The sequence below is a fragment of the Myotis daubentonii genome, chromosome 12 (assembly GCF_963259705.1).
Source record: "Myotis daubentonii chromosome 12, mMyoDau2.1, whole genome shotgun sequence".
Classification (NCBI taxonomy): domain Eukaryota; kingdom Metazoa; phylum Chordata; class Mammalia; order Chiroptera; family Vespertilionidae; genus Myotis; species Myotis daubentonii.
The window spans coordinates 69,546,332-69,573,234 of record NC_081851.1 but is presented as its reverse complement, the minus strand read 5'-3'; the positions used below and the strand labels follow the sequence as shown (position 1 = coordinate 69,573,234).

At 42.2% G+C, this 26,903-nt stretch overlaps 1 protein-coding gene across 6 annotated transcripts in view; it reads right to left on the bottom strand.

Annotated features, from left to right (window-relative positions):
- Positions 1 to 26,903, bottom strand: part of DTNB (dystrobrevin beta) — a 159,683-nt gene that overhangs the window by 42,902 nt on the left and 89,878 nt on the right. For all 6 annotated transcript variants that reach the window (XM_059660386.1, XM_059660385.1, XM_059660388.1 and 3 more), the window contains 3 exons: positions 16,212 to 16,289; positions 3,757 to 3,846; positions 283 to 370 (listed from right to left, as the gene is read on the bottom strand). In XM_059660386.1, the coding sequence (XP_059516369.1) occupies positions 283 to 370; positions 3,757 to 3,846; positions 16,212 to 16,289 (256 nt within the window). The remainder of the gene's footprint in view (positions 1 to 282; positions 371 to 3,756; positions 3,847 to 16,211; positions 16,290 to 26,903) is intronic.

Sequence of the window (26,903 nt, the reverse complement as noted above, 5' to 3'; positions counted from 1 at the left end):
TTTGTGTTTTCTTTCTTTTTTTCTTGATCAGGATTTCTAGGGATTTATTAAATTTATTGATCTTTTTAAGAACCAAATTGACACTTTTTCTGTTCTCAATTCATTTTTTAAAGAAATGGAATATTATAGATAAAATTAAAGCCACTGTAATCCCCTAAACCCATTCCTCTCCTGTCCCTGAGGTTCTTGCTCTCCGGAGTTTCATGTTTACTGTTCCCCCACCACTTGTATATTAAAGTCATGCTAACTTTTGCTATCTATGGGAACCCTCTGATTACTCACCATGTTCCCTGCCTCTGCAGCCAGCCGCGCAGCATAGCGAGCGATAAGCCGGTGTTCCTCATCCAGTCGGCTAGGACTGTCCAGGACACTGCCAAGGAGACAAACATTCAACAAGTGTCTAGTAAACATCCCCTACTCTTGCTCCTCTTAGACAGACAGATGGGAAATAAGCTTGTAAAAAAAAATAAAAATGAATGGTAACAAAAGAAACAGAGGCCTGGGCCATAGATACCATTGGTCTTCTGACACAAAGGGGATTTAGAGAAATAAGGCCACGTGTGTCATTTCTCTTCAGCAGCACATCCCAACCCTCTGACACCACCAGAAGGACTGAGAAAAGACCGGGCATTTCCAGTCTGAGAGAGCGATTTCTAATCAAATGTTTTTAAAAACTCATGACTTTTGGACATAGGTCTTGAATTAAAAAAGACCAAGCATCATGAAAAAACAGGGCTGAGAAAAATTAAAACTAATCTTGGCTGAGCCATCCAGGTTTGGGCAGGCCCAGTTTACAGTAAATTTGGTGATCACATGGTATCAAACATTTTCTTTCAGTGCCTCTCTCTCTTCTTTTTACCATGCTTGTTCTACAAATATAGCCCCATCTTCGAGTGAAGTAATTTAGTTCCATTACCCTTTAACAAGAGTTCCAGCACTCTAAAAATTTAAAGACCCAGGTAGGTGGGATATCAGGTAATGCCACACCTGGATGAGAAAAAGGGTTCTTGTGTAGTATGCCAGCTCTATGTGATGCAATGAACTTTAGATGAAATAACTGCCTCCATTACTCAGTATGTTACATCAGCTGTCCTTTGTTCCTATCAGGGCACTCCTAGATTAATAAGGACTGTGGCTATAGAATTCTCTTTAAGTCTGGCAGAACCTTTAAGATAACAGAGATGATGATGACTGACCAGAGATGGCTGTTGTGGCTTGCTTTTACTTTGGTCCTAGGTTCTTGGAGTTCTGAAAGCCCTTGATTGGAATTAAGCAATATGACAAGTAATATGAAAAAATGTAAAGACATGAGTTTAATACTCATCAAATCTTGCTATAGTTACTGAGGTGAATCTGGGAAGGGCGAAAATAAATTAACAAGGATCCATCTGGCCTTTTCACGTACACAATCAGCTGTATTTTTCCTGAATTTTTTTTCCACCTTTCGATATCTCTATCTCTGTGGCTAATTCTTTAAGTTTAGTCTTTCCTCTAGGATGAATATTTTAAAAATGTGCTTTAAAGTCTTCTGCCTATGACACTTCTGAACACTTTATAATTTTAGGTGTGCAAATGTCAGTTTCCAGCACATGTAATCATCCTCTCAAAAGATGATCTTATAATAAGAGCATGCTACCACCAGTCAACTTTAATAGGTCACAGTCAAGGCTGCAAGGTCTGGACTGAAATATATTTGTGTCTTAAAGGTGTTTGTCTGAAAAAAAGAGAACTATGCCTATCTTTTTTTAAAAAAAACAATAGAAATGAACATTTAACAACAAAGCAGATAATATTATGGAGGGACTGGCAGCCTACAAAGTCTGGCAGAGGACACAATAGGCTCCTCTGTGCAAAAGCTCCTTCTCCATTCCAGTCCATCTCCCAGGGAAGGCTAATCCGCTTAGTCATTTATCCCCAAGTGCAGACAACATGGTTGCTTTCATTGGCTTTGTTTTCCAACCAGAAACTAGAACGTTGTGTTGATGAGAGGCTTTAAGGTCAAGAAAAATTAGAAAGATTCCCTATTCTTCTGCTTGAACTGACTTTCATTTTCAGAATTAGCCAGGAAATTTCTTATTTCTTCGTGGAAGTAGGAAGCTCAGTTCCTCAGACTGTAAATCAAGACGAGATGTAATACTCACCCAATCTTCATGTTCTCCCAGAGTTCTGGCCACCAGTTCTTGAGCAGGGAGCCTTATTGCTAAGCCAAAGACTTGAGGACTTTGGCTAAACCCACCATAAAACTTCTTGGGCTGAAATGTCAGGTGGCAGTTGCTGTCCAACATGCTGTTGCTACTTTCACCATGGAAACTTTTAATCACCTGGACAACTGCCCTGACTGGGTTTCAGTGAGCTATCCTGCCATGGGTGAGACAACTCGATTCCTACAGACCCTGGGGCTGGGGCAGAGTGCACAGGGGTCATCTGCTGGATGAGAGGACTCTGTGATACGATGCTCAAAGGCCAGGCCTTCCTTCTGTCCCCTAGGATAAGCCTATCACACATACGTGGCAAGCAGGGGAACCCTACAGTCTCTTTAAGGCTTTAGAGACAGGTAAATGCCTAAAAACAGCAATGCCATTTAGTCATACGGAGAAAACTATGAGGAATGGTATCAAGTATAATGGTATAAAGCATAATATAATATTAAAAAGAGTCCTTTTAAAGTACTTTTCTCGTTATTAATTTATGTTTCTGTTATCATGGAAATAAAAATGACCTGCCCCTGGGACCATGGCATGCTACAGGCAAAGCTAAGATCAAAGGGTAAGGTCTAGCCTCTCTTATGTGCTTAGTTTATAGATTATGGGTTTAATTTTCTCTAAGAATAAGAATCTTGAGTTGTCTGGCACAGCGACTCTTCTTTGCTGCATGTTGAGTGGCTGGGATGGCTTTAGATTATTTAAACTTTTCCTGCATTCTCCTTGCAGAGTGGTGGTGGGTGTGGGCATGGATCGGGCAGGTAGCTCTGGGTCTGCCTGAATGTAATAGCACCTGGTTTGGTGTTAATTCTTTCAAATGGTGAACTCTGCTGTAGTTAGTGGCTATCAAACGTTTTTCCATCCTAACCCATGGAGGGATCAGTCCTATTTCCATATTAATAAGGGGTCACTACCAGAGTAGTTTTCAGGGAAAGGGGTATGTGGGGCTACTACAGTATAAATAATTATTATAATATGAGGAGGTGTATTATCATTTGAAAAAAGTCCCTTAGGTGTCAATGATCTAGTACCACTGTTGAAAAACCCTGGTTTAAATAATCAACAATGATAGATCTTGGGGAAGAGATGAAGATGTAACATGTAAAGTTGTAACAGGGTGATGGTATGAAAGATTAGACAAAGTGAGATATCTGTGGGTTGATCAACCGTAAGCTTTGAATATCAACAGAAAGATTCCATTGTTTAGGCAAGAATGAACAGTAAGAGGTTGCATCAAATACCTCTGTGAGTGTACATCTTTGGGACTGCATATCTCTGAGTATACACTCTTTAAGAATAATATAATCTCAAGGAAGTGAGTTTCACTTTCAAGGAGAATTTCTGACTCTATGGTTAGGTAGGTACCTAGGCGTGGCAAGACTCCTTCTTTCCAAGAATGCTTTGGGAATTACCTAAACTCTGCCCAACATAGCTGGTAGCTCCTCAAGAAAACCCCCACATGCAGAGCTTTTCTAGCTGACAACCCCAGGCCCCATAGCTCTCCCTCCCTTTGCTCAGCCCTTGGATACCCGCCTGCTGCTGCCCTCCCACTGACCGTGCACAGTGCTGAAGACGGGCCACATAGGCGGCTATCAGCGCGTGCTCATCGGCCAAGTGGCTGGGTATGTCCTGGCTGTACTGTAACCTAGGAACAACGGAGGCAAAGACAGCAAGCGTGACACACACACAGAGCGAGAAATGAACATGAATTAAAATGGGCAAATTTCAAAGAAATATAGAAAAATAATAAATCACGATAAGGAAAATAAAAAAAAGTTGCAATGCATAGTGGAATATGGTGTTAGAACTTGGGAATATCTCTCACGGATCCTTGAACAAAAGCAGTCCCTCAGGAGATAGCTTTGGCCAATGGACACTACAGCCCTTGAGAAAAGAAACCAAGGAGGGTCTCGTCTCCAAGGCGCCTTGGGCCCCGTCTTGCCCAGGTTCTGGGCACGGGCGGGTACACCTTGAGGGGAATGCCCGCTGGCAGGAAAACAGGCAGAGTGGGTCTACTTAACACCACCAAGTGGCCCCCTAATGCCTTGATAGCTTTTGTCTGCATGTAAGAGTTTTCAATATTATCTAATGATACCAGTTAAACCTTTTTATTTCTATAAGGATACTGTCTTTAGCATCATTCTGTTTTCTCCCATACAACTGGTACTTAAGCCAACTTGTTAGAATTGTATCTCATTGTAAGACAACACTATACATACTAAGTGAGGCCCTTATAGATACATGCAAGGACTTTGAGCATACTATCTTTAAAAAAAAAACCTTTTTTTTTTTTTGGAAATGTTAAAATATGTGTAAAACAGAGAGTAGTCTAATGACTACACTTCATGTACCCATCACCAAACTTCAACAAAAATCAACACTTTCCTATTTATTTGATCTATTTTTTCTTCCCATATTTTTTTGCAGGAAGAAATGGTTATAGCAAATCCCAGACAATTTATTATTTTGCTTGGAAGTAATTTACATAACCTCAATGCCATTATCAAACCTAAAAAATTAACAAAAAATGTTGTAATAACTCAGTCCATCTGAAAACTTCCTCAGTCTTTTTTTTTTAATATATTTTTTTTTACAGAGAGGAAGGGAGAGGGATAGAGAATTAGAAACATCGATGAGAGAGAAACATAGGTCAGCTGCCTTCTGCACATCCCCTACTGGGGATGTGCCCACAACCAAGGTACGTGCCCTTGACCGGAATCGAACCTGGGACCCGTCAGTCCGTAGGCCGATGCTCTATCCACTGAGTCGAACCAGTTAGGGCAACTTCCTCAGTCTTAAAAAAAAATCCTTTTACAGTTAAAATCAATATCCAAACAAGGTCCACAAATCTTGCATTTGGTTGGTTTCTGTTTTAAGCATTTTCCTTTCTGTCATATCATTTATTTGTGAGAAAAACAGGTTATCTTTTAACATACCTTCTATTCTGGATTTAACTGATTGTTTCCTGGGTGTCATTTAATTTGTTTCTTTATACCCATTGATTAGATCTAAATGCTTGATTAAAGTTTTTGCTTTTGTATTGTTCTTTGAAAAGGGGCTAGAATCCATCATAGGTAATACAGTGTACCTATAAATCAAATAGGAGGCACATAATGGATTATAAATACTGATCAGTGGATTCAGATGTTATTGGTTGTATCTTTCCATTATAAAGTCCCCATCAACTTTTCACCTAATGGTTTTAGCATTTACTGATGTTCTTGAGTAGATTCATAATTTTTTAAAATAAATCTTTATTGTTCGGATTATTACAGTTGTTCCTCTTTTCCCCCCCATAGCGCCCTTCCACCCGGTTCCCACCCCACCTCCTGCCCTTACCCACCCCCCATTGTCCTCGTCCATAGGTGTAAGGTTTTTTTCCAGTCTCTTCCCACACCCCCCATACCCCCTTTCCCCCGAGAATTGTCAGTCCACTCCCTTTCTATGCCCCTGATTCTATTATATTCACCAGTTTATTCTGTTCATCAGATTTTTTACTCCCTTGATTTTTAGATTCACTTGTTGATAAATATGTATTTGTTGTCACTTTGTTGTTCATAATTTTTATCTTTACCTTTTTCTTCTTCCTTTTCTTAAAGAATACCCTTCAGCATTTCATATAATACTGGTTTGGCGGTGACGAAGTCCTTTAGCTTTTTCTTATCTGTGAAGCTCTTTATCTGACCTTCAATTCTAAATGATAGCTTTGCTGGGTAGAGTAATCTTGGTTGTAGGTTCTTGCTCTTCATCACTTTGAATATTTCTTGCCACTCCCTTCTGGCCTGCATAGTTTCTGATGAGAAATCAGATGACAGTCGTATGGGTACTCCCTTGTAGGTAACTAACTGATTTTCTCTTGCTGCTTTTAAGATTCTCTCTTTGTCTTTCGCCCTTGGTATTTTAATTATGATGTGTCTTGGTGTGGTCCTCTTTGGATTCCTTTTGTTTGGGGTTCTCTGTGCTTCTTGGACTTGCAAGTTATTTCTTTCACCAGGTAGGGGAAGTTTTCTGTCATTATTTCTTCAAATAGGTTTTCAATATCTTGCTCTCTCTCTTCTTCTGGCACCCCCTAATTTGGATGTTGGTATGCTTGAAGTTGTCCCAGAGGCTCCTTGCACTATCTTCATATTTTTGGATTCTTTTTTCCTTTTGCTTTTCCAGTTGGGTGTTTTTTGCTTCTTCGTATTTCAAATCTTTGACTTGATTCTTGGGATCCTCTAGTTTGCTGTTGGATCTCTGTACAGTGTTCTTTATTTCAGTCAGTGTATGCTTAATTTCTGATTGGTCCTTTTTCATATCCTGGAGGGTCTCACTATATATCTTGGAGGTTTCTAGAAGATTCTTGAGTAACCTTATAATCGTAGTTTTGAACTCTATATCCAGTAGTTTGCTTTCCTCCATTTCTTTCATTTGTGACCTGTTTCTTTGTCTCCACATTTTGGCTGCTTCCTATGTTGATAGAGTGGCCTTGTGTGCTAGGTGTGCTATAGGGCCCAGTGGCTCAGCCTCCCCAATTACCTGAGGTGGACACTCTTGGTGCACCCCTTTGTGGGCTGTGTGCACAGTCTTGTTGTGGTTAAGTCTTGATTGCTGTTGGTATCACTGGGAGGAATTGACCTCCAGGGCAACTGGCTGTGAGGACAAGCTGTGTCTACAATGGGAAAACTTCTGTGCTGGAGACATCCTTAGGGGGCAGGACTTGCTTCAGGGGGGCTTTGGCGCTCACTAAGTCTGCCCTCTGAGTGTGTCTCTTATGGATGTGAAGAGTTGTAATCTGGATGGTCCCACTCTGACCACTGGGTACACTGGCTCTTGGATCTCCAAGGAGGTGCAAAGTCAGCCACTGCCTGAGGCCACCCAGCAGGAGCTACAGAGAAATCTGCAGATTCCTCCTCTTTGTTTGGGGTTTGGAGGTACCCATATGAGGCGCAGCTGTGAAGTAATGCAGGCAGCTGACCAGCCTTAGGCCTTCTTTTGGAAGCTCTGGGGTCCTCTGACCCAGCTGTAGTTTGACAGGTTTTTAGGCGGAGGAAGGCCAAGCCATTCGTGTGCAAAAGCTGCTGTGCACAGCTTGGTTGGGGTTGTAAATTGGGTGACGCGGGGTCTCAGGGAATCATCAGGGCAGAGCAAACCTCAATGGCTGCCACCCTGCTCTCCCTCAGAGAGGTCCCGGGGTCTGTGTCCCGCGGGCCACGCAGGAACAATGACTGCTGCAAGCAGCTCTGCGAGAAAGCCAACCTCACATTCCGGCCTGATGCCAGACAGTCCAGTTTCTCTCCGTATGAGTCTGGGTCCCCAGATTCTCACTTGGAACTGGAGTTCAGAACAGTCGGGAGCTTGTTTCTCCCTCCCAATTGAAAAAGACACTAGCGTACCCAGCTGCCAGCCTGTTATGTGCTCCTCCATACCTCCACACTTCCACACCTCTGCACCTCCTACCGGACTCAATGCGCTTTTCTCTTTCCTTCTAGTTGTAGAATTTCCACTCAGCCAGCCTTCCCGTGGTTCTGGAGGATATCCGTTTTGTCTTTTCGTTGTAGTTTTATTTTATTTTATTTTATTTTAATTTTTTTTATTATGTATCATCTCTTTATTTTTATTTTTATTTTTTTTAATTAAATCTTTATTGTTCAGATTATTACATTTGTTCCTCTTTTTTCCCCCCCATAACTCCCCTCCTCCCAGTTCCCGCCCCACCCTCCGCCCTCACTCCCCACCCACTGTCCTCATCCATAAGTGCACGATTTTTGTCCAGTCTCTTCTCAAATCTCCCACACCCCTTTCCCCCCCAAGAATAGTCAGTCCATTCCCTTTCTATGTCCCTGATCCTATTATAATCACCAGTTCCTTCTGTTCATCAGATTATTTATTCACTTGATTCTTAGATTCACTTGTTGATAGATGCATATTTGTTGTTCATAATTTGTATCTTTACCTTTTTCTTCCTCTTCCTCTTCTTAAAGGATACCTTTCGGCATTTCATATAATCCTGGTTTGGTGGTGATGAACTCCTTTAGCTTTTCCTTATCTGTGAAGCTCTTTATCTGACCTTCAATTCTCAATGATAGCTTTGCTGGATAAAGTAATCTTGGTTGTAGGTTCTTGGTATTCATCACTTTGAATATTTCTTGCCATTCCCTTCTGGCCTGCAAAGTTTCTGTTGAGAAATCAGCTGACAGTCGTATGGGTATTCCCTTGTAGGTAACTCGGTTTCTTTCTCTTGCTGTTTTTAAGATTCTCTCTTTGTCTTTTGCTCTTGGCATTTTAATTATGATGTGTCTTGGTGTGGTCCTCTTTGGATTCCTTTTGTTTGGGGTTCTCCGCGCTTCTTGGACCTGTCAGTCCATTTCTTTCACCAGGTAGGGGAAGTTTTCTGTCATTATTTCTTCAAATAGGTTTTCAATATCTTGGTCTCTCTCATCTTCTGGCACCCCTATAATTCTGATGTTGTTACGCTTGAAGCTGTCCCAAAGGCTCCTTACACTGTCCTCGCATTTTTGGATTCTTTTTTCATTTTGCTTTTCCCGTTGGGTGTTTTTTGCTTCCTCGCATTTCAAATCATTGACTTGATTCTTGCGCTCCTCTGGTCTGCTGTCGGGAGTCTGTATAATATTTGTTATTTCAGTCCGTGTATGCTTAATTTCTAGTTGGTTCCCCAATATAGCATCGAGGGTCTCATTAGTTTTCTTGTAGATCTCATTAAGTTTATCGGCGGCTTCTAAACAGTTCTTGAGAGACCTTAAAAGTGTGGTTCTGAACTCTATATCTTCCTTTGACAATTTTGTCCTGTTTCTTTGTCTCCGCATTTTGTTATGCTTCCTTGGTGCACCCCCTGTAGTTGTAGTTTTAATGTGGTTGTGCGTGGCAGCAAGTTCAGGTGTTTACCTATGCTACCATTTTGCTCCCTCTTAGATTCATTATTTTATTGGGGGTTGTAAAATGTCGATTTTTCTGCATTTACAGAACAACTTTCCTCTATTTGTTTATCTTGAAATACTGTTCATTCAGGGAAGGTAAAACAAATGGTTGATATTTATTACTTAACACAATTCAGAACAATGAGCTAGTCAGTACCCTAGCAAACTCCAATTGTTACCAAGGACTTTTGTTTTTTAATATCATATGAATGCATGGATTTGCATGTATCGGATGCGCTTCAATCCACTGCAATAATCTTTTTGTTGATAAAATTATCCTATCTTTGCCCAGTGGGAGCCTGTGAAGAGGCCCCTGAGCTCTTCTGTCATATCCATTAGACCTTACTGGTTTCCTTGCCTGGTCTCATCTTGAGTAGGTCCTGCCCCCCACTTGAACTCCACTGCTCTTCCCAGGACTCCAGGTGCCCTTTCCTGGGAAGAGGGCGTAGAGACCACAATCAGGGCTCCAGGGAACTCACTGTCCCTGGCTTGTCACTGTCTCTAGACCTTGTCAGTGATGACGCTAGTAAACCTACAAGGAACAAAATAAATGTTCTCAGTACTTTCAGACGCCATTCCATTTTCTTCCAGCTTACATTGTTTTCAATGAGCAGTCACGGAAAAATCTCACCTTTGTTCCCCCTTTTTCTCTGTTTTTTTTTTTTTTTTAAATGTTTTTATTTATTTCAGAGAGAGGAAGGGAAAAGGAGAGAGGGAGAGAAACATCGATGAGAGAGAACCATTGATTGGCTGCCTCTTGCACATCCACAAACAGGGCATGGGCCCTGACTGGGAATTGAACCGGGACCTTCTGGTTCATAGGTTGATGCTCAACCACTGAGACACACTGGCCAGGCTCTAGCTGCTTTTAATATTTTCTCTTTATCATTGGTTTTTAGCAACTTAATTGTTATGTGAGTTGGTATGGTTTTCTGTTTATCCTGCTTATTGTTTGTTGAGCTCCTTACACATGTGGGTTTATAATTTTCATGTTTGTAAAATTTTATTTGAAAAATTGGAAAAATAATTATTTCCTAAAATAATTTTTCTCTCCCCTCTCTTAGACTGCTTGACACTGTTCCACAAGTCACTAACATCCTTTTTGTTTTTCAACTTTCTTCCTCTCTGTACTTCATCTTGGATAGTTTGTCTTTAAGTTCAGTGGACTTTTCTTCTGCATTCTGGTCTGTTAAGTTCACCCACTAAATTTTTCATATAAGGTATTATCCCTTTCAACTCTAGAAGTTGTTTTTTAATTTAAAAATTTTAAATTAAAGTAGAAAGTTATAATTACATCTACACTTGATTCTTTTTTTAAAATATTTTTTTATTGATTTTTTTTACAGAGAGGAAGGGAGAGGGATAGAGAGTTAGAAACATCGATGAGAGAGAAACATCGATCAGCTGCCTCCTGCACACACCCTATTGGGGATGTGACCGCAACCAAGGTACATGCCCTTGACAGGAATTGAACCTGGGACCCTTGAGTCCGCAGGCTGACTCTCTATCCACTGAGCCAAACCGGTCAGGGCACTTGGTTTTTTTTTATGTCTCCCACTTTTGTCTTGTATATGTTCCTATTTTCCTTTACATTTTTTGGTATTTATCGTGGATGTTTTAAAGTCCATATCTGCTAATTGCATAATTTCTGTTGTTTCTGGCTTTTTATATTGACTAATTTTCTCCTGATTACAGGCCACACTTTCCTGCTCCTTTCTATGTCATCTTTTACTAGATGATGGACATGGTGAACATTCTGTTGTTGAATGTCTGGATTTTGGTGTCTTCCTTTAAGGAATCTGGTTATCAGTCAATTTACCTGTGGACAGATGGATCCTTTCTGAGGCTTGGATTGAAGTTTCGTTAGTGCAGATCCGGAGTAACTTTTATCTAGGGCTATTGTTGCCCTCATCCTAAGGCGTGGCCTTCCTGGGGTCTTTACTGAATGTCCCAGGCATCCAAAGATGTCTCTACTCTGGCTGGTTGAAACTTAACTGCACAAGCTCAGGGAGCTGTTCCACTTTCAAATCAACCCAGGGGCTGTTCTTTCCCAGGCAGTGCTCTTTGCTGGGCTAGTGAAATCTCATGCTCTGCAAATACAGCTTAGCTTTCAGCCAAAGACTCAAGGGTCCTCTATGCAGATCTATGGAGCTGGTTCTCGGCACACTTTCTCCCCACTGGCAAGCTGCTCCGTGGGCCCCTGCCTCCCCTAACTCTCACCTTGGTCCCCTTATTCTCAGCAGGACTGCCCGTACCCTGCACTGGAGCTGGGCAAACGCCTCTCAGCTGGAGGCTGGGACAATCGTAGCGATCTCATTTGCTTCTCATCCCTCAGAGATCAGCCCTTCCTTCCTTACTGTCTAATTTCTGAAAAGAGTTGTTCTGTTCAGACCTGTTTTCAGTGGAAGATTACTGTGGAAGAGTCAAACTGATAATATCTTGCCTTTTCTTAAGATTCATAGCAATTGGTAACTATTCAGAGTTAGTGACTCTAATATTTACCTGTTCCCACCCAAAGATGGTATCATGTCCCAACACAATACATCTAGCTTCTGGCTCCACCATGACCAGAGTGGAAGTTCTCTTTGTAATAACTCATTTGTAATTGGTCTACTTCAAACGATTTGCATTCAAACTCTTTTCTTTTTTGATAATATATATATATATATATATATATATATATATATATATATATATATATGCTGTATGGATAATACATATTGTGTATATATGTACAACGTTTTTGTTTGTACTAACCTGAGTTAGAACTGCTGAAGGGTTTACCTTAAATGCTTGAATGGAAATGGAATTTAATCTCAACCCCGAGCAGTTAAAAATTGGAGGTCTGCCCAGACTATCAGATGGGCTTTGGAAATCTGCCAGCACGGAGGACCCTGCAGGTCCATAAGATTATGTGTTAATTTTCAATTACTCTGCTTTTCTGTCTTTCAAAAAAAGATTGAAAAAAATAATTCCTGTGTTGCCTTGGAGAGAATTTCACGAATTCACACAAGCTAGCTGTTTCATGACCAGGCGGAGCCCTCATGACTGTGCTTTTCAACCAAACCCTGTTTCCTTATTTCACAGGAAGGAAGAGAATCAGTGGCGCGACTCCACAAATGGCTAGCTGCTGGCGCGACCGATTTTGTTTTGCCTCCTTTCTCAGTGTCCCCAGCACCTCTTTTGTTCTCAGCCTAAAAATACAGCAGATTGTGGTTTTTGTCATGTTACAATATTCATAGATAACAAGATGAACTCTTTATCTGGCGCCTGGTCCGAAAGCCATTTTAATACTATTATAGAGCAACTCATCTCTTTTTAAAAAATATATATTTTATTGATTTTTTACAGAGAGGAAGGGAGAGGGATAGAGAGTTAGAAACATCGATGAGAGAAACATGGATCAGCTGCCTCCTGTACACCCCCTACTGGGGATGTGCCCGCAACCAAGGTACATGCCCTTGACCAGAATCGAACCTGGGACCCTTCAGTCCACAGGCCGACGCTCTATCCACTGAGCCACACCGGTTAGGGCTCATCTCTTAATTTGGTCATGTTTCTACAGCTTAGAAGTAATATTTTTACTGTGAGATCTTCTGGCCTTTAAAAACTGCTTTTCCTTCTTGTAAAGTATGTAAGTCAAAAAAGTTCTAACTGATAATATCTTGCCTTTTCCTAAGGTTCATAGCAATCGGTAACTATTTAGAGTTAGTGACTCTAATATTTACCTGTTCCCACCCAAAGATGGTATCGTGTCCCAACACAATACATCTTCATAAACCGAACAGAACAGAAAGCACGATTTAACCCTTGAGAGAAATGAAAATGAGGTGGGAGAAAAGGGGTCTCTTGAATTAAGCCTGTGCAAACGGAGATATGACATAATATACTTACACATACAATTTCTTTTCAGAAACTTCTCCGGGGACAGCAGACTTCCTCTTTTGGAGAACTGACCCCCACCTATTTTGGAAAACCCTTGGGTAGGCAACATGATCCAAGATGGACCAAACAGAACTTTCCTGGGGAGTTTTCAACTTGGAATAATTACCATCCCTGGGATCCTGGGACTTGGTTCGTGTGCCTCTTCTGACTAGAGTTCCAGAGGAACGAGTGGGTGTAGGCAGTGATTTCTTTAAGTCTTCGGTATGATGTTGCAAGGGAGGGAGGTTGTCTGAAAGCCGACTGCCTCAGCCCACCACGGGTGAGATAATTAAGACATCTAGGGTTTTATGGGAGCTGCGCTGTTCCAGGAACTCCACACATAAACCTCAACGCTTTGGCAGGGTGGGGTAGGGCGGCTGCCCCGTCATGGAGACAATCTGGGGCTCTGGGTGTTTCTGATACAAACGGCCAGCCAGTCCTCTCGTCCCCTTTTGGAGCCTAATCCCCACAACGGACTCTTCTGGGCTCCTCTCACCATCCTCGCAGGCTTTAGACTTTTCCAGTTTGTAAGATCAGTGACCACTCATCCATCGGCTTCGCTGGTTCCAGAATGTTGTTGCTATCGTCTCCTCATTCATTTTTCTTTGTTCTTGTGGGATTTTGCTTTAAAAAGTCTTGACTGTCATTTTGGTGGCATTCCAAGAAGAAACACAGGCGAATGTGGCTTAACATGCTGCTTCTGTTAATTCCATTCGCCCCCTTCCTTAAGTTACAATTGTCCTATTTTCAGATTTCTACTTTTGTACACTGGATGTTTGGGTACTTAAAATGTATCATTCAATCCACGGTAGAAAAGGTTAATAAATCACAGAAGGACACATCTAGACTTGATCTGGACGAGCGGACATAACCCAGGTTTCTGGGACCCATCCTGTCTACAGGAGGCGGTAAGACTCCCTGGAAAGGCGTGTGTGCATTTGCAGATGTATATGGAAAGCTGTATTATGTGAAGAAGGAAAACTCCGGAAATAGAAGCGTGTGCGGGTGTGTGTATGTGGGCATGGACATACTTTTGCACACATCTGTGTGCTGGGTAGCAAAACAGTGGTCTGCCAACAACCTCCGTTATTTCTCCTTCCCAGGATCACTCTCGTCTGTTCTTAACGGTGTCACCCATCATATACACACAGGATGGGCTGTAACACAATCCTTGGAGTTTTCTCATCCATGGGAGACACGCAGCCCTACAAGTGACAATGCTATGGACGTGTGTGTGACGCGTCACAAGTGACAATGCCAGGGACGTGTGTGTGAAGCGGCACAAGTGACAATGCTATGGACGTGTGTGTGACGCGTCACAAGTGACAATGCCAGGGACGTGTGTGTGAAGCGGCACAAGTGACAATGCCAGGGACGTGTGTGGGAAGCGTCAGTGTTGAGAAGTAGCTGTTCCGCGGGAGGAGCGAAGGAAGACCGAGAGAGGCAAGAGGTGCAGGGCACCTGGTGGCGTTTCCGTGGCTTTTGTGGCCCTGGACACGTCTGTCCTTCCCTTTTTGCCTTTGTGGGTTTTTGCCTTTCTTTTCCCTTTTACTGGAGTAGGAACATGTAATATGAGATCTATCCTCTTAAATCTCTAAGGATACAGTAATGTTAACTATTAACACAGTGATATATAGGAAATCATTAGAACTTTTTCATTTTGCTGAGGAGAGAGAGAGAGAGAGAGAGAGAGAGAGAGAGAGAGAGAGAGAGAGAGAAGCTTATGTTCTAGAACGAACACTGTACCATTCAACTCTGCCCAAAAGAAGTGGTTTGGCTATTCCCCTGCTAGAAGTATTTCAGCAAGACTCTGGGCAAGCACTCTTACCTGGTCTTGAGTCTCCATGAGAATAACTCTGTATTATCAGGTCACTCTGATTATTAAATCCCTAAATCCTCTATTCCTGGGTAGCCGTAGGGTTTCCTACTTAGCTTCTTCCTAAGGCTATTTTCCATACTTGCCCGATGAAAGAATAACCTGGAATACTTGTTAAAAGTATAGCTTCTCTGGCTCTCAGGATCCGTTGGTCCAGAGGTCCTGAGACGTAGTCCCAGATAGTTGTATTTTTAATAAGGGACCCAGGTGATTCGTCTCAAGAGTCAAATTTGGGAAACCTTGCTCTAGGAGTTATGGCCAATGGGAACAAACATAGTTGATCTGAAGTATTACACAGTAAGTCCTTACTTAACGTTGTGGTTCTTGCAACTGTGGGGAAACGATGTATAATGAAACCAATTTTACTGTAGGCTGATTGACATAAACAAGACTAGTTCCCACAGCATTTCATCAATGTTATGAGGAAATGACATTGAACGAAATGATGCTATTCGAGGACCTGCTGCATATTATACATTAAGTCTAAGTATTATTAACCAGATGACATTTCTACAGCTGAATTACTCCAAAGCAATCAGTACATGTGGTTTTCTTCGGGGAGGAGTTGGAGAGTGGGTCGGAATGCCTTTGTTGTTGTTTTTTTCCTTTCAGAGTGATGACTGTTAGAAAGAATTCTTTAATGGCTTTGCCCCTGAGGGAGTTTCTGCATCGCTCAGGTCAAGAAACAGCTTACATCAAATAGAAAGCAAGCATCTTACATTCTTTTCAGTGTTGCCTAAGAGAATTTTGGAGAAAATTAAGAAGAGAAAGGAGACACACAGTTCTAGTTCCTTGACGGTCCCTAAAGGAAACTGCTTGTATGACTAAGAGAGGGACTCATGCGTTTCAGCTTAAATGTTTATGAATCATGTACAGAATGACTTAGGAGAAAATAAGGGATTAATTTAATTTACACAGCCTAATCAGGACACAGAATCCATCTCTGACTCTCAACTTAAGTGCAAAAGTGTTGAAATTCATGATTATCAAAATGTTGTTTAATGTTTAAAAAAAAGATCTCAAACATGCCTCATTTGTTTTGACACTACGTTCGCTGCTTGTCACAAATGCAGAGTTTCCACCTCAAGGCACCATTCAAAGCAGACTCCTTCAGTTGCTATATGTATGAGTTAGTAGGAAAATAAATAAGTAAAAAGTGGAAAATAATATTAAAAGACAGTGAAAGGAGGAGCGAGCAAGCCAGTCCTCTCTGCCCTGTGGGATCCTCTGCTTCCCAGGCCAGAGCCTGTCCCAAACCTGAGTGGCGACTGAAGCGCACGCCGTGACACGTACCTCTTGGTGGGAGTGGGCACTCCGGAGGACATGTGGCTAACCATGGTGTCATTCATGTTGGGCAGAGGGCGAGGAGGGCTGAAAGGAAAGGCATTGGCATTATATTAATAATTACCAACGTGACTGGGAGGAACAAGTGAAAGAATGATAAGGGCGAGAGAACCGACTACCATTCCTGATAAGCACAGTAGGACCCACGGGGGTGGGGGCAGAAGTCAATCAATATCCCAGCCCGCAGTCAATTCACCCAGAAGGTTCTCCCGAGAAGCCAGAGGACAGAGCTCCGATGCACCAGGGGGCGCACCTCCCGGCCAGGTGCAGCTACAAAGGGTTTCTGGCCTTTGGAGCCATGGCTATTGCTAAATGCTCCTCGTGGGAAATCTCTTACTGCCTCTCTGCAATGGAAAGAAGTTCTTTTAGAGAAATTTGTCCATCAAAAACAGGAAAGTAAAGCAGCAAAACCCTTCTCTTATATTTAGGTATTTTGGTAACGATCTCCTGGTTTCTCCTACCTTTAAGAGCTGAGTTAACTGGGTAAAATGTTTTTGCAGAGGTTATACTTAGCAAGTCTTGGTAAATATTAAGGGACCAGAACCTTTATTGTTTTATAGATTTCACAGTACTTTCATACATACATATGTCAGAGAGGAAGGGAGAGGGAGAGATAGAAACATCAGTGATGAAAGAGAATCATTCATCAGCTGCCTCCTGCACGCCCCACTGGGGATCGAGCTCATAACCTGGGCATGTGTTCCTGACTGGTCTTGAACCTGGGACCCTTCAGTCCACAGGCTGATGCTCTATTCGATGAGCCACACTGGCTGCGACACACAGTACTTTCTAATAAAGGCTCCAGTGAAATTTTTTAGGTAGAGCCAAGGAACCGAGAGGAAAGGTTAAGAGGAATGGATGGATTGATCTCTACATCTATCTATCTATCCACTTTCTTTTTAAAAAACCAATCTCATTTCTGGGTAGGGAAATCTTTTAAATAATTTCCCATTTAATGAAGAGGATCAAAGATAGAAAGTAATTTGCAGGGAACAGATTTGGGCCTCTTGGTTTTTCAGCCACAGCACTGCGCTCACTGTTACACGTTCCTCCCTGTGTATGACGGGGCCATCTGTCAGACATGCAGAAGTAAAGTACGCCGTTACAGCTAGACTCCGCATCGCGTTACTTATCTTACTACCTGTCTTCCAGACAGATATGCACTTTCCCCCCCAAACGTTCATGCCTATTAACACTATTGGCTTTGCTGAGTTATAACAAATCAATTGTTTTAGGTTGACTAATAATGGAAATGAACGCAGAGATTGGGTTAATTTTAGTCCTAAGTTCACATTTTTGCCAGTGAGTCTCTTAATTGTCCAAATGGAACAAGGAGATAATTCCTATGAAAGAAATAAATAAAGCATCATAGCTTTTCATTCCTGAGGGCACCAGAGGCATTCTGGTCCTGGAAACAGAATGGACTTTGCTTCTCTGATATATTATTATTAGCAACCCATTTCCAAAATAAGATAAGGACGTGTTCATGTTGCTTTCAAAACTAATGCAGTTACATAATGTGTATCGGTGTTGAAGATACTGTATTCAATTTCCTTTCTGACATTCTCAGAGAGAAAAATGACAATAGAAAAAAATTTAATTCCTTATACATGGATCCATGTGATAAAATATCATGATCTGTAGCATTTTGTTTGCTCTGATGTCTCAAAAGTCTTTAATAATCATCTCTATCTCTTGGCAAATATCATGTCCAATTATTATGTGACAGCACACATATGAAAGCCTCTTTTCTAATATTCAAAACCAGACAATAATGTAAGCTGTAAACTATTCGTTAACTGCCCCAAATTTCATACCCCTTCTGAACTTCTAGCATATTTGATAAGAAAATGGGTATGTGTTTGCAGTCCAAGATGAAAGAGACATTTGAAAACATAAAGGGGATCTTTACTACAATATCTACCACTAGACCCATAATTCACTGTGAAAGTCAACAGCTCAGATGTTGTCTTAGGGGATTAATACACCAAAATGACTTCTGCTTTAAAAAGTCTTCACAGTTCCCATAAGGCAGAGCTGAAAACAATGCTTCTAGGTGTGAAGACAGAAACTTACAGAGCAGAACTGACACCACTCATCGGATCAGTCTTGTTGATCTTCTTTGACATTCAGAACCTACTGAAAAACTTCAACATGTCGCCAGATATTCGATATTTTCCTTTGGTGAAGGTCTTAGCAAAGGAGGATCACCTCACCCCAGGAAGAAAAATATATTTCCAGGGTGTTAAAGAGCTAATGTAAATGCTAAATTACATAAATTAGGACAATAAATATGGGTTTATGGATAGAGAGGATGTTCTAAGCTCAAAATTGATAGAAAAATTAGGAAGGAAAAGACCAATTCATTTGAAGTATTAGAAAAATCAGGATAGGAAAAAAATACAAACTTGAGGAACTATTTCAACAAATATGACAAAGCAAGAATTAACAATCTTCACACAAATTCATAAAATTATTAAGATTTCAATTACATAAATGAGCAAAGTGAAAATACACCTTTAAAAAAAAGATATACAGCCCAGCCAGTGTAGCTCAGCAGTTAAGCATGGACCCAGGAACCAAGAGGTCACCGGTTCAATTCCCGGTGAGGGCACATGCCTGGGTTGTGGGCTTGATCCTCAGTAGGGGCCGACTGATGATGTTTCTATCTCATTGATGTTTCTATCTCTCTATCCCTCTCTCTTCCTTTCTCTCTAAAAATAAATTTTAAAATATTTTTTTAAAAAGCATACAAGAAACAACATAAAAGTGTTTTAATTGTACAGGTAATTTGTTAAAAATTACAGACCACTTCCCTTTAAAAAATGTTTTTCCTCCCTTCTCTCTTTCTCAAAGAAAGAAAACATTTCAAATCACTCTACATGATCTCCATTACTAGACTAAGACATTTGTGTGATTTCTTTATTGTATTTCGAGTACCTGCATATGGAGCAGGCTTTCAAGAGATATCTGCTGATCGTGAGTCACACCATGCTGACTGTGTAGAGTGTGTAAGAAGTGATCTTTCTGTGATATTTAGCTTTGGTGAGACTATTCCTTGAGAGTAGCATAGTGACATTATTAGTTGTTATATTTGGTAGGTATATGTGTAGTATTTGCAGCCGTGGCAAGTTTCCATCTGTGACTTAGTAATGGAATCAAGAGTGGACAGTGTCTCTAATAATAACAGCAATACTGGCTAGGTGTTAAATATGTGCCAGACTCAGTCCGAACATTTCCCATGATTCACTCAAACCTCACAACCACCAATAAGGTGGATACTATTATTATCTTTATTTTACAGATGGCGACACTAAGGCATGGAGAGAAGTAATGTACCTGTAGTTACAACCAAAATTGTGGCTGAAGTAGGACTTGAACCCAAGCAAGATAGCTCTTGAGTCTGTTCTTGATTGTTACGGTGTAGTGTCTCAACTACCTTGGACTGCTGCACTTTTGGAAAAACTTACTTAAGACTGTTTTGTCCATAAATTAATAGCAGTAGCGTGATGTTCGATCATAGTTCTTGTAAAGTTGTTGCTAGGAAGGTAAAATAATAGTCCCAGAGTATAGTTTTTGCGTGATTCATTCTTTCCCCTATCACATGATTAGAACTGTACTATAAAGGTCTATGTGAACTCAAACCCTTTGCTTGCAGAACTCCCATTCTTAACCACCTTTAGGCTGCGCCAAGGAAAACTAGACAACCTAGAATAAATTGTTTCCTTCCAGTACACCTCCCTAATTTATTACAGTGACTTTAAAATCAAATCTTAATTTCAAAGATCTTTTGGATTTCTCACTGCAGCCTAACAAAATATGTAATTTTAAAGAGCAAATTATCTATTTTATCAGCCAGCTGATTTTTTTAAAAAGTGTGACACAGGACCAACGGAGTGTAATTCCTTGTGTTGGCTTTCGACGTTGACTTAGATCCGGGGTAAACACCTTCTGGATAAAACTCTGTGGCTAACCAAGAATGTGAAAGTATAATATTGTTGTTGTTTCAACAAAATTTCTACTTAAAAATTGTAAGTGAATAAAGGGCGACACGAACAAAGCCAGCGCTGAAGGCTGAGTGGAAAGGTGAGATCTTGGGCACCTGTGAGGATTGTCACTTTTCCATAAGCCCTTGGACAAACCTCTTCTGTAAAAAGTCATCCAGATGGGCAGATACCCCTACCCTACACTTTTAATATGTATATGTATATGTATGTGTATATGTATGTGTATGTGTGTGTGTGTGTGTGTGTGTGTGTGTGTGTGTGTGTAGGAGCATCAATGATGAGAGGGAACCACCTACCGGCTGCCTCCTGCACACCCGCTACAGGGGACTGAGCCCACAACCTGGGCATGTGTCCTGACTGGGAATCAAACCATGACCTCCTGGTTCATAAGTTGACACTCAACCACTGAGGCACACCAGCCAGGCCCTATCCTATACTTTTAAAAGTATTTGCTCATTATCCTGCTCTTCTTCCAAGACTATTTTTTTTGTAGAGGTTAAGATTCTGCAATTCTCTTTTACCTTGACAGCTGCCAATCACACGCTTGGGAACTCTTTACCAGATGTTTTGGTCTGTTTAATACTGTTAGTATAAAAGGGGAAAAGGTTTTACTATGCCTAATGCTTTCAGTTACTTGATTCCTTTTCTATATTGCCCACAACAATGCTTTATAATGCGGTACTTAATCATTTTAGTTAAATACATTTAATCACTTAAGATTTTTGCAGCCAACTATTTTTATTTTGTCTTCAATCCTAGATACCTGTGTGGCTTCTGAAATTACCTTCCCTACTTACTTTGATCATACTTTTCTCATCTTTAAGGTTATGTAGCAGATCTCACCATACTTTAAGACAAAGTCAAAACCCACACTGTAGACAACTTCATTCTTTTACCTATTAAACTACTTAGGTCTTCCACATCTTTCAAAGAAATTGTTCTTTTGCTTCTTCTAAGCTCCTGCTTTCAAATCAACTAGGTACTTATCCTGAATGTCCTTCTTCATAGATTTGCCAAAGTTACGCTCTTTCTCTCCTCTCTTATCAGAGAAATGGCTCCTGAAATTTCAAGTATGTTTATTACTATAAACTCCATTTAGATAAATAAGGTCTTGATCAGCACACAGACAAAAATCCATGCCCAGCACTGTCAGGGGCTTCGAGAAAAACAAAAAAAAGTTGAAGATTGTCCCTGCCCACAAGAAGTTTATAATACAATTAGTCCTCAAAAGCCTCAGTCATCTCGACAATAAGCATTTAAGCTTTGGCTTAACATATTACAGTTTTTAGGTCAAATCTGACTTAACAATTATCATTTACAATAAAAATGTATAAAATTATAGCACAGATTACAACTTAATTATTTAAAAAAATGAACCAAAGACCAGTAAAATAAAAGAATATGAAAAAGCCCTAAGACGTTAACAGTTAGAGGCATACCTTGTTTTACTGTACTTTGTTTTATTGCACTTCACAAATGTTGCATTTTTTTACAAATTGAAGGCAAGACCCTCCACCAGCAAAAAGATTACAACTCACTTTATTGTGATACTTGCTTTATTGCAGTGATCTAGAACCAAAACCTCAATACCTCCAAGGTCTGTCTGTACAAGATTTGCTGAGTACTTTGCACATATTTTTTTACTTTCAGAACACTGAAGAGGGTTGGGGGAAAGGAGTAATACACTAACACCTGTTGAATATGAGCACTGCATTAGCATTGAGCTAGGTCCTCAGAAACACTGTCTGATTCTTGCTACTAACTATGATGGCATTCCTGTCCTATATAACAAAAGCCTAATAGGCTAAGTGTCCGATCATCCGTTGGCCATTCAACCAATCAAAGCGTAACATGCTAATGATATGTTAAGGCCGCTCAACTGCTCACTATGACGTGCACTGACCACCAGGGGGCAGTCAGCCAGCCGGTTGATCAGTTGCTATGACATGCACTGACCACCAGGAGGCAGATGCTGCAACTGGTAGGTTACCTTGCTGCTGGGGTGCGGCCGATCAGGACTGAGTGAGACAGGCCAGACACGCCCTGGAGCCCTTCTGTGGTCCTTCCCCAGTTGGCCAACCCCCCATGGCCCTCCCAGTCCTGATCGTGCACTGGTGGGGTCCCTCCGCCTGGCCGGCACCCTTTTGCAATCCAGGAGCCTTTGAGGGATATCAGAGAGCTGGTTTTGGCCCGATCCCGCAGGCCAGGCCGAGGGACCCTACTGGTGCACAAATTCGTGCACTGGGCCTCTAGTTTTACAAATAAAGAAATGAAGGTCAAAGAGGACAATTAACATGATCAAGGTCACAAAGCTAGTAAGTGGCAGAACCAGTCCACTTTTATCTGGCTCTAAAGCTACTGAATAGATCAACTCCACAGACTCACAATCCTAACCCAGGCATCTGTATTACCCAAATTTTTCAGATTGGAGTGTTCAGGGAAGAGTAAATTCTCAAGTTTGAGAACCACTGCCCACTTTAGAACCATTGGCTTCAAGTCTAACTTGAACGAGCCTGGGGGAGGGGAGGAATTTACTTGGTATCATAATTAAATTCACAACTAAGCTTCATGAAAGGTGAGGCGCAGCGGGCTTCCAGGCCCCCGGAATGTCACCAGGGCATTGACACTGGCTGTTATTTTTGCTGAGATCTCATTTTGGGTTAGTGTCCATGCAGATCTCACAGCTTTATGCCTTTAGCAAGAGACAGCTTCTGCCCAACACACTGCAGCTTCGCCACTGCAGGAAGGAACCTCTGCCTCAGTCCAATCCGAAGTTGCCAGAAAACACTCAGAGCTGCCTGGAGCCACGGGCCCACTCCGGGAGACAGAGGGCCCGCTACGGTGGCAGGCAGTCCTCTTAGCAAAACATCGTTAGGGCTGGGGGAGGACCCAGTCTCCAAAGAAGAGGGTACTGTTCCCAGCAGAAAGGCTGCAGAGAGCGACTGGGATCCAGGCCCTGCTGGAGACCAGCCGGGTGAATGCAGCTTTAGAACAAAGGTTTCTCTCTTCTTAGTCACTTCCCTCCAAAATCAGTAGCCTGTAAACCCAGTCACAGGTCCCGACATTGAAGCTCTACACGATCTGCTAAGAAAGCCAGCTTATCTAATTATTCCATTGTGATGAAGATGCATGGGATTGAGATGGCTCTGTAATAATGGCACACTAGCTCTGGTGAACTATCACAGAGGGCAGATTCTAAGCTCCCGTTAATCTACATAATTCTATTAGTCTCTCAAGAGACACCCAGCCTCTGGACAAGAGTTAAGACAACTGTGGATCATTTCTATCCTCCTTGAGTCGTGTGATATTTTGCTTTATTTATTCCTGTGTATCAGACCAACCATTTCCTGTTACTCCATTAGGTTCACGGTTATTGGACAAAGCCAAAAAAATTAAACAAACAGGCAAACAAAACTGTCTTTTGGAAAACCATAAGGTAAAGAAAATAACAAAATAGTATTGTAAATGTAGATACTAACACCGCGTTACATATTGACAATGAGGTTTATCAGACTTCCAAGGAAGTACATTTTACTTTATTGGCCATTTACAATGTATTAATCGACAGAAAAGATTTAAAAATTCCACAAGGAACTACTAATCATGTGGCAATTAACTCATTAATGTAAAAAAGACCTATTAATAGGCAGACATGCCTCACTTCCTGCTTCTTCTAGTTTAAGAGCCATTTGTGGTACAAGACTTATAATGAAATATTTCTCTGGAAGGAAAGGTTCACCACAATCACATTCTTATGTAGAAACTAGGGGCCCGGTGCACGAAATTCGTGCACTGGGTGGGGGGGGGGAGTGTCCCTCAGCCCAGCCCGCCCCCTCTCACATACTGGGAGCCCTCAGGCGTTGACCCCCATCACCCTCCAATCACAGGATCGGCCCCTTGCCCAGGCCTGACGCCTCTGGCCTAGGCGTCCGGCCCGGGCAGCAGGGACCCGCAGCTGCAGCGGCCCTGTGATGGTGGGCTTCGCTTTAGGCCCAGGCAAGGGACCCCTAGCTCCCGGGACTGCCAGCTTCGACCGTGCCCAGCTCCCATTGCTGGCTCCACCCCTACTTCCTGCTATCACTGGCCAGGGCGGAAAAGGCACCTGATTCTCTGATCATGGCTGGGGGGCAGGGCAAAGGCGGCCCCAGGGCCACCTTTGCCCTGCCCCCCAGCTCTTAGCTCCCCCCCTGGGTTTCCAATCACTGTCAGTGGCAGGGGGCTTCTTCCTGCTCTCCCTTTCGCCTCCCTGCATTGTGCCTACATATGCAAATCAACCGCCATCTTGTTGGCAGTTAACTGCCAATCTTAGTTGGCAGTTAATTTGCATATAGCCCTGATTAGCCAATGAAAAGGGTAGCTCGTACGCCAATTACCATTTTTCTCTTTTATTAGTGTAGATTTCACCATGAAACAGCACCTAGAGCAGTGGTTCTCAACCTTCTGGCCCTTTAAATACAGTTCCTCATGTTGTGACCCAACCATAAAATTATTTTCGTTGCTACTTCATAACTGTAATGTTGCTACTGTTATGAATCGTAATGTAAATATCTGATATGCAGGATGGTCTTAGGCGACCCCTGTGAAAGGGTCGTTCGACCGCCAAAGGGGTCGCGACCCACAGGTTGAGAAGCGCTGACCTAGAGGAACCCAGGTATCTCACTCCAGCTCTGAAAAAGGATAGAATTGTAAAGGAGACAATTATTTGCAAATTACTTAGTAGCATCACTCAGCTTAATATTATAATATTGAAAAATAGGCAAAGGGCCTTACAAAAACAGATAAAAGTCAACAGGAATGTACTATTTTATTTTAAGAGCCTTTCCATGATGAATAATCCCTTTGTTCTCCTTGCTCTCGTTAAACTTAGAGAGGAAGTTATCAATACTTTATATTGACACTGACTCCTGTGTTTCTAGAAAGATGAGAAAAGATGACAACATAAATATTTCAATAAGTACTGCTCACGGAGAGGTCAATGAAATGAATGATGCAGTGTCATTTTCTGACCCGTTTATATGGTCAAGACTGAAACTTGTTTTTTTTTAATGGAAACAAACACATTATTAGAGAAAACAAGCTGACTCTCGTGTTTCATACAATTAGCCACACAGAAAAAGACACAGTGGACTTTCCCCTTTTAAAATAATTGCCTGAGAAATTCCAGAGGCTCTAGAATCCTACCAAAAAAATAAACAGCATCATCATTAGCCCAGCAGCTCAAGCAGTAAAAACATGAAGGCAGGAAAAGCTACCAAACCTTTACATTCTGTAGCAAGTGCTTCTTCTTTCTCTATGGATCTGGCCTCTAATGCATTACACTGCTATTGTCTCTAAGGAAACAGAACAATCACATGACGAAGAATCTTCTCTGCAAGGTAGCTGATCCTACAGAGCATTGTGGGAAAGAGCGGGTACGAGGGAACGACTGGTTAGAAGGCAACACATGTCTGCACTCCGTCGGCCGGCCCATCACGCGGTCGAAGGCCGGCGATTACAGGAAGGCAGATGCAGCAAGCAGAGCAGGTACCACTCCTCAGAAGCTTAAACATGAAACACACCCTCTTCCAATAGAATCCAGTGGTCCAATGAACCGGGACACCAACTCCATTCTGGTGGGGACGTGAGGGAGCACCCCCACCTCCTCCCCCAGGGCTTCTCCTAATTGCCAACTGCTTGATAAGAAAGCACCTGCACGACTGTGTCTGCCAGGTAGGTAGCGACTGGGATGTAGGGAGGAGTAGTAAGGCTTGATTTTTTTGTTGTTGAAGAGGAGTTAGTGGAAATGCGAGCAGAGTGAGGAAAAAAAATAGGGCAGTGGTGGGTGCCTACCTCTTTGATGCAAAGAGCTCCTTAATTCATAAAGGCAGTTCACCAGGGGGTGGCTGAAACAGACAGCTAGACACTGTGCCCTGCTGAGTGGGATTTCAGGGACACCTCTAGCAGGGCACCCACAGGATGAGAATGCCCCTGACACTCAGAGTCATCTTGTGGCCTCTTATCAATTTCATAGAGGCCCAGTGCACGAATTCGTGCATCATTGGGGTCCCTGGGCCTGGCCTGTGGGGTCGGGCTGAAACCGGCTCTGATGTCCCCCAAGGGGTCCCAGATTGTGAGAGGGCGCCGGCCAGGCCAAGGAACCCCACCGGTTGGCCAGCTGGGGAGGGACCACAGGAGGGCTCCAGGGTGTGTCCAGCCTGTCTTGCTCAGTCCCGATTGGCCAGACCCCAGCAGCAAGCTAACCTACCAATTGGAGCATCTGCCTCCTGGTAGTCAGTGCATGTCATAGCCACTGGTCGACCGGCTGACTGTCTGCCCCTTGGTGGTCAGTGCACGTCTTAGCGAGTGGTTGAGTGGCCTTAGCATATCATTAGCATATTATGCTTTGATTGGTTGAATGGCCCACTGGACAACCAGGCACTTAGCATATTAGGCTTTTATTATATAGGACCTACTCATTCGCACTTAAATCTATCTGCTCTTGGTCTCCAGCTCCACCGCCATTAACACATTTCAGCCTGCCTTCCGCTAGTGCAGCAAATATTGCAAGTTTTCCATTAGTCCAGAGAACCTTTCCATTGTTACTGGTCTGATTTCTCAAGGCCACAATTACTTTTCTAAGCATGGCTCTCATATG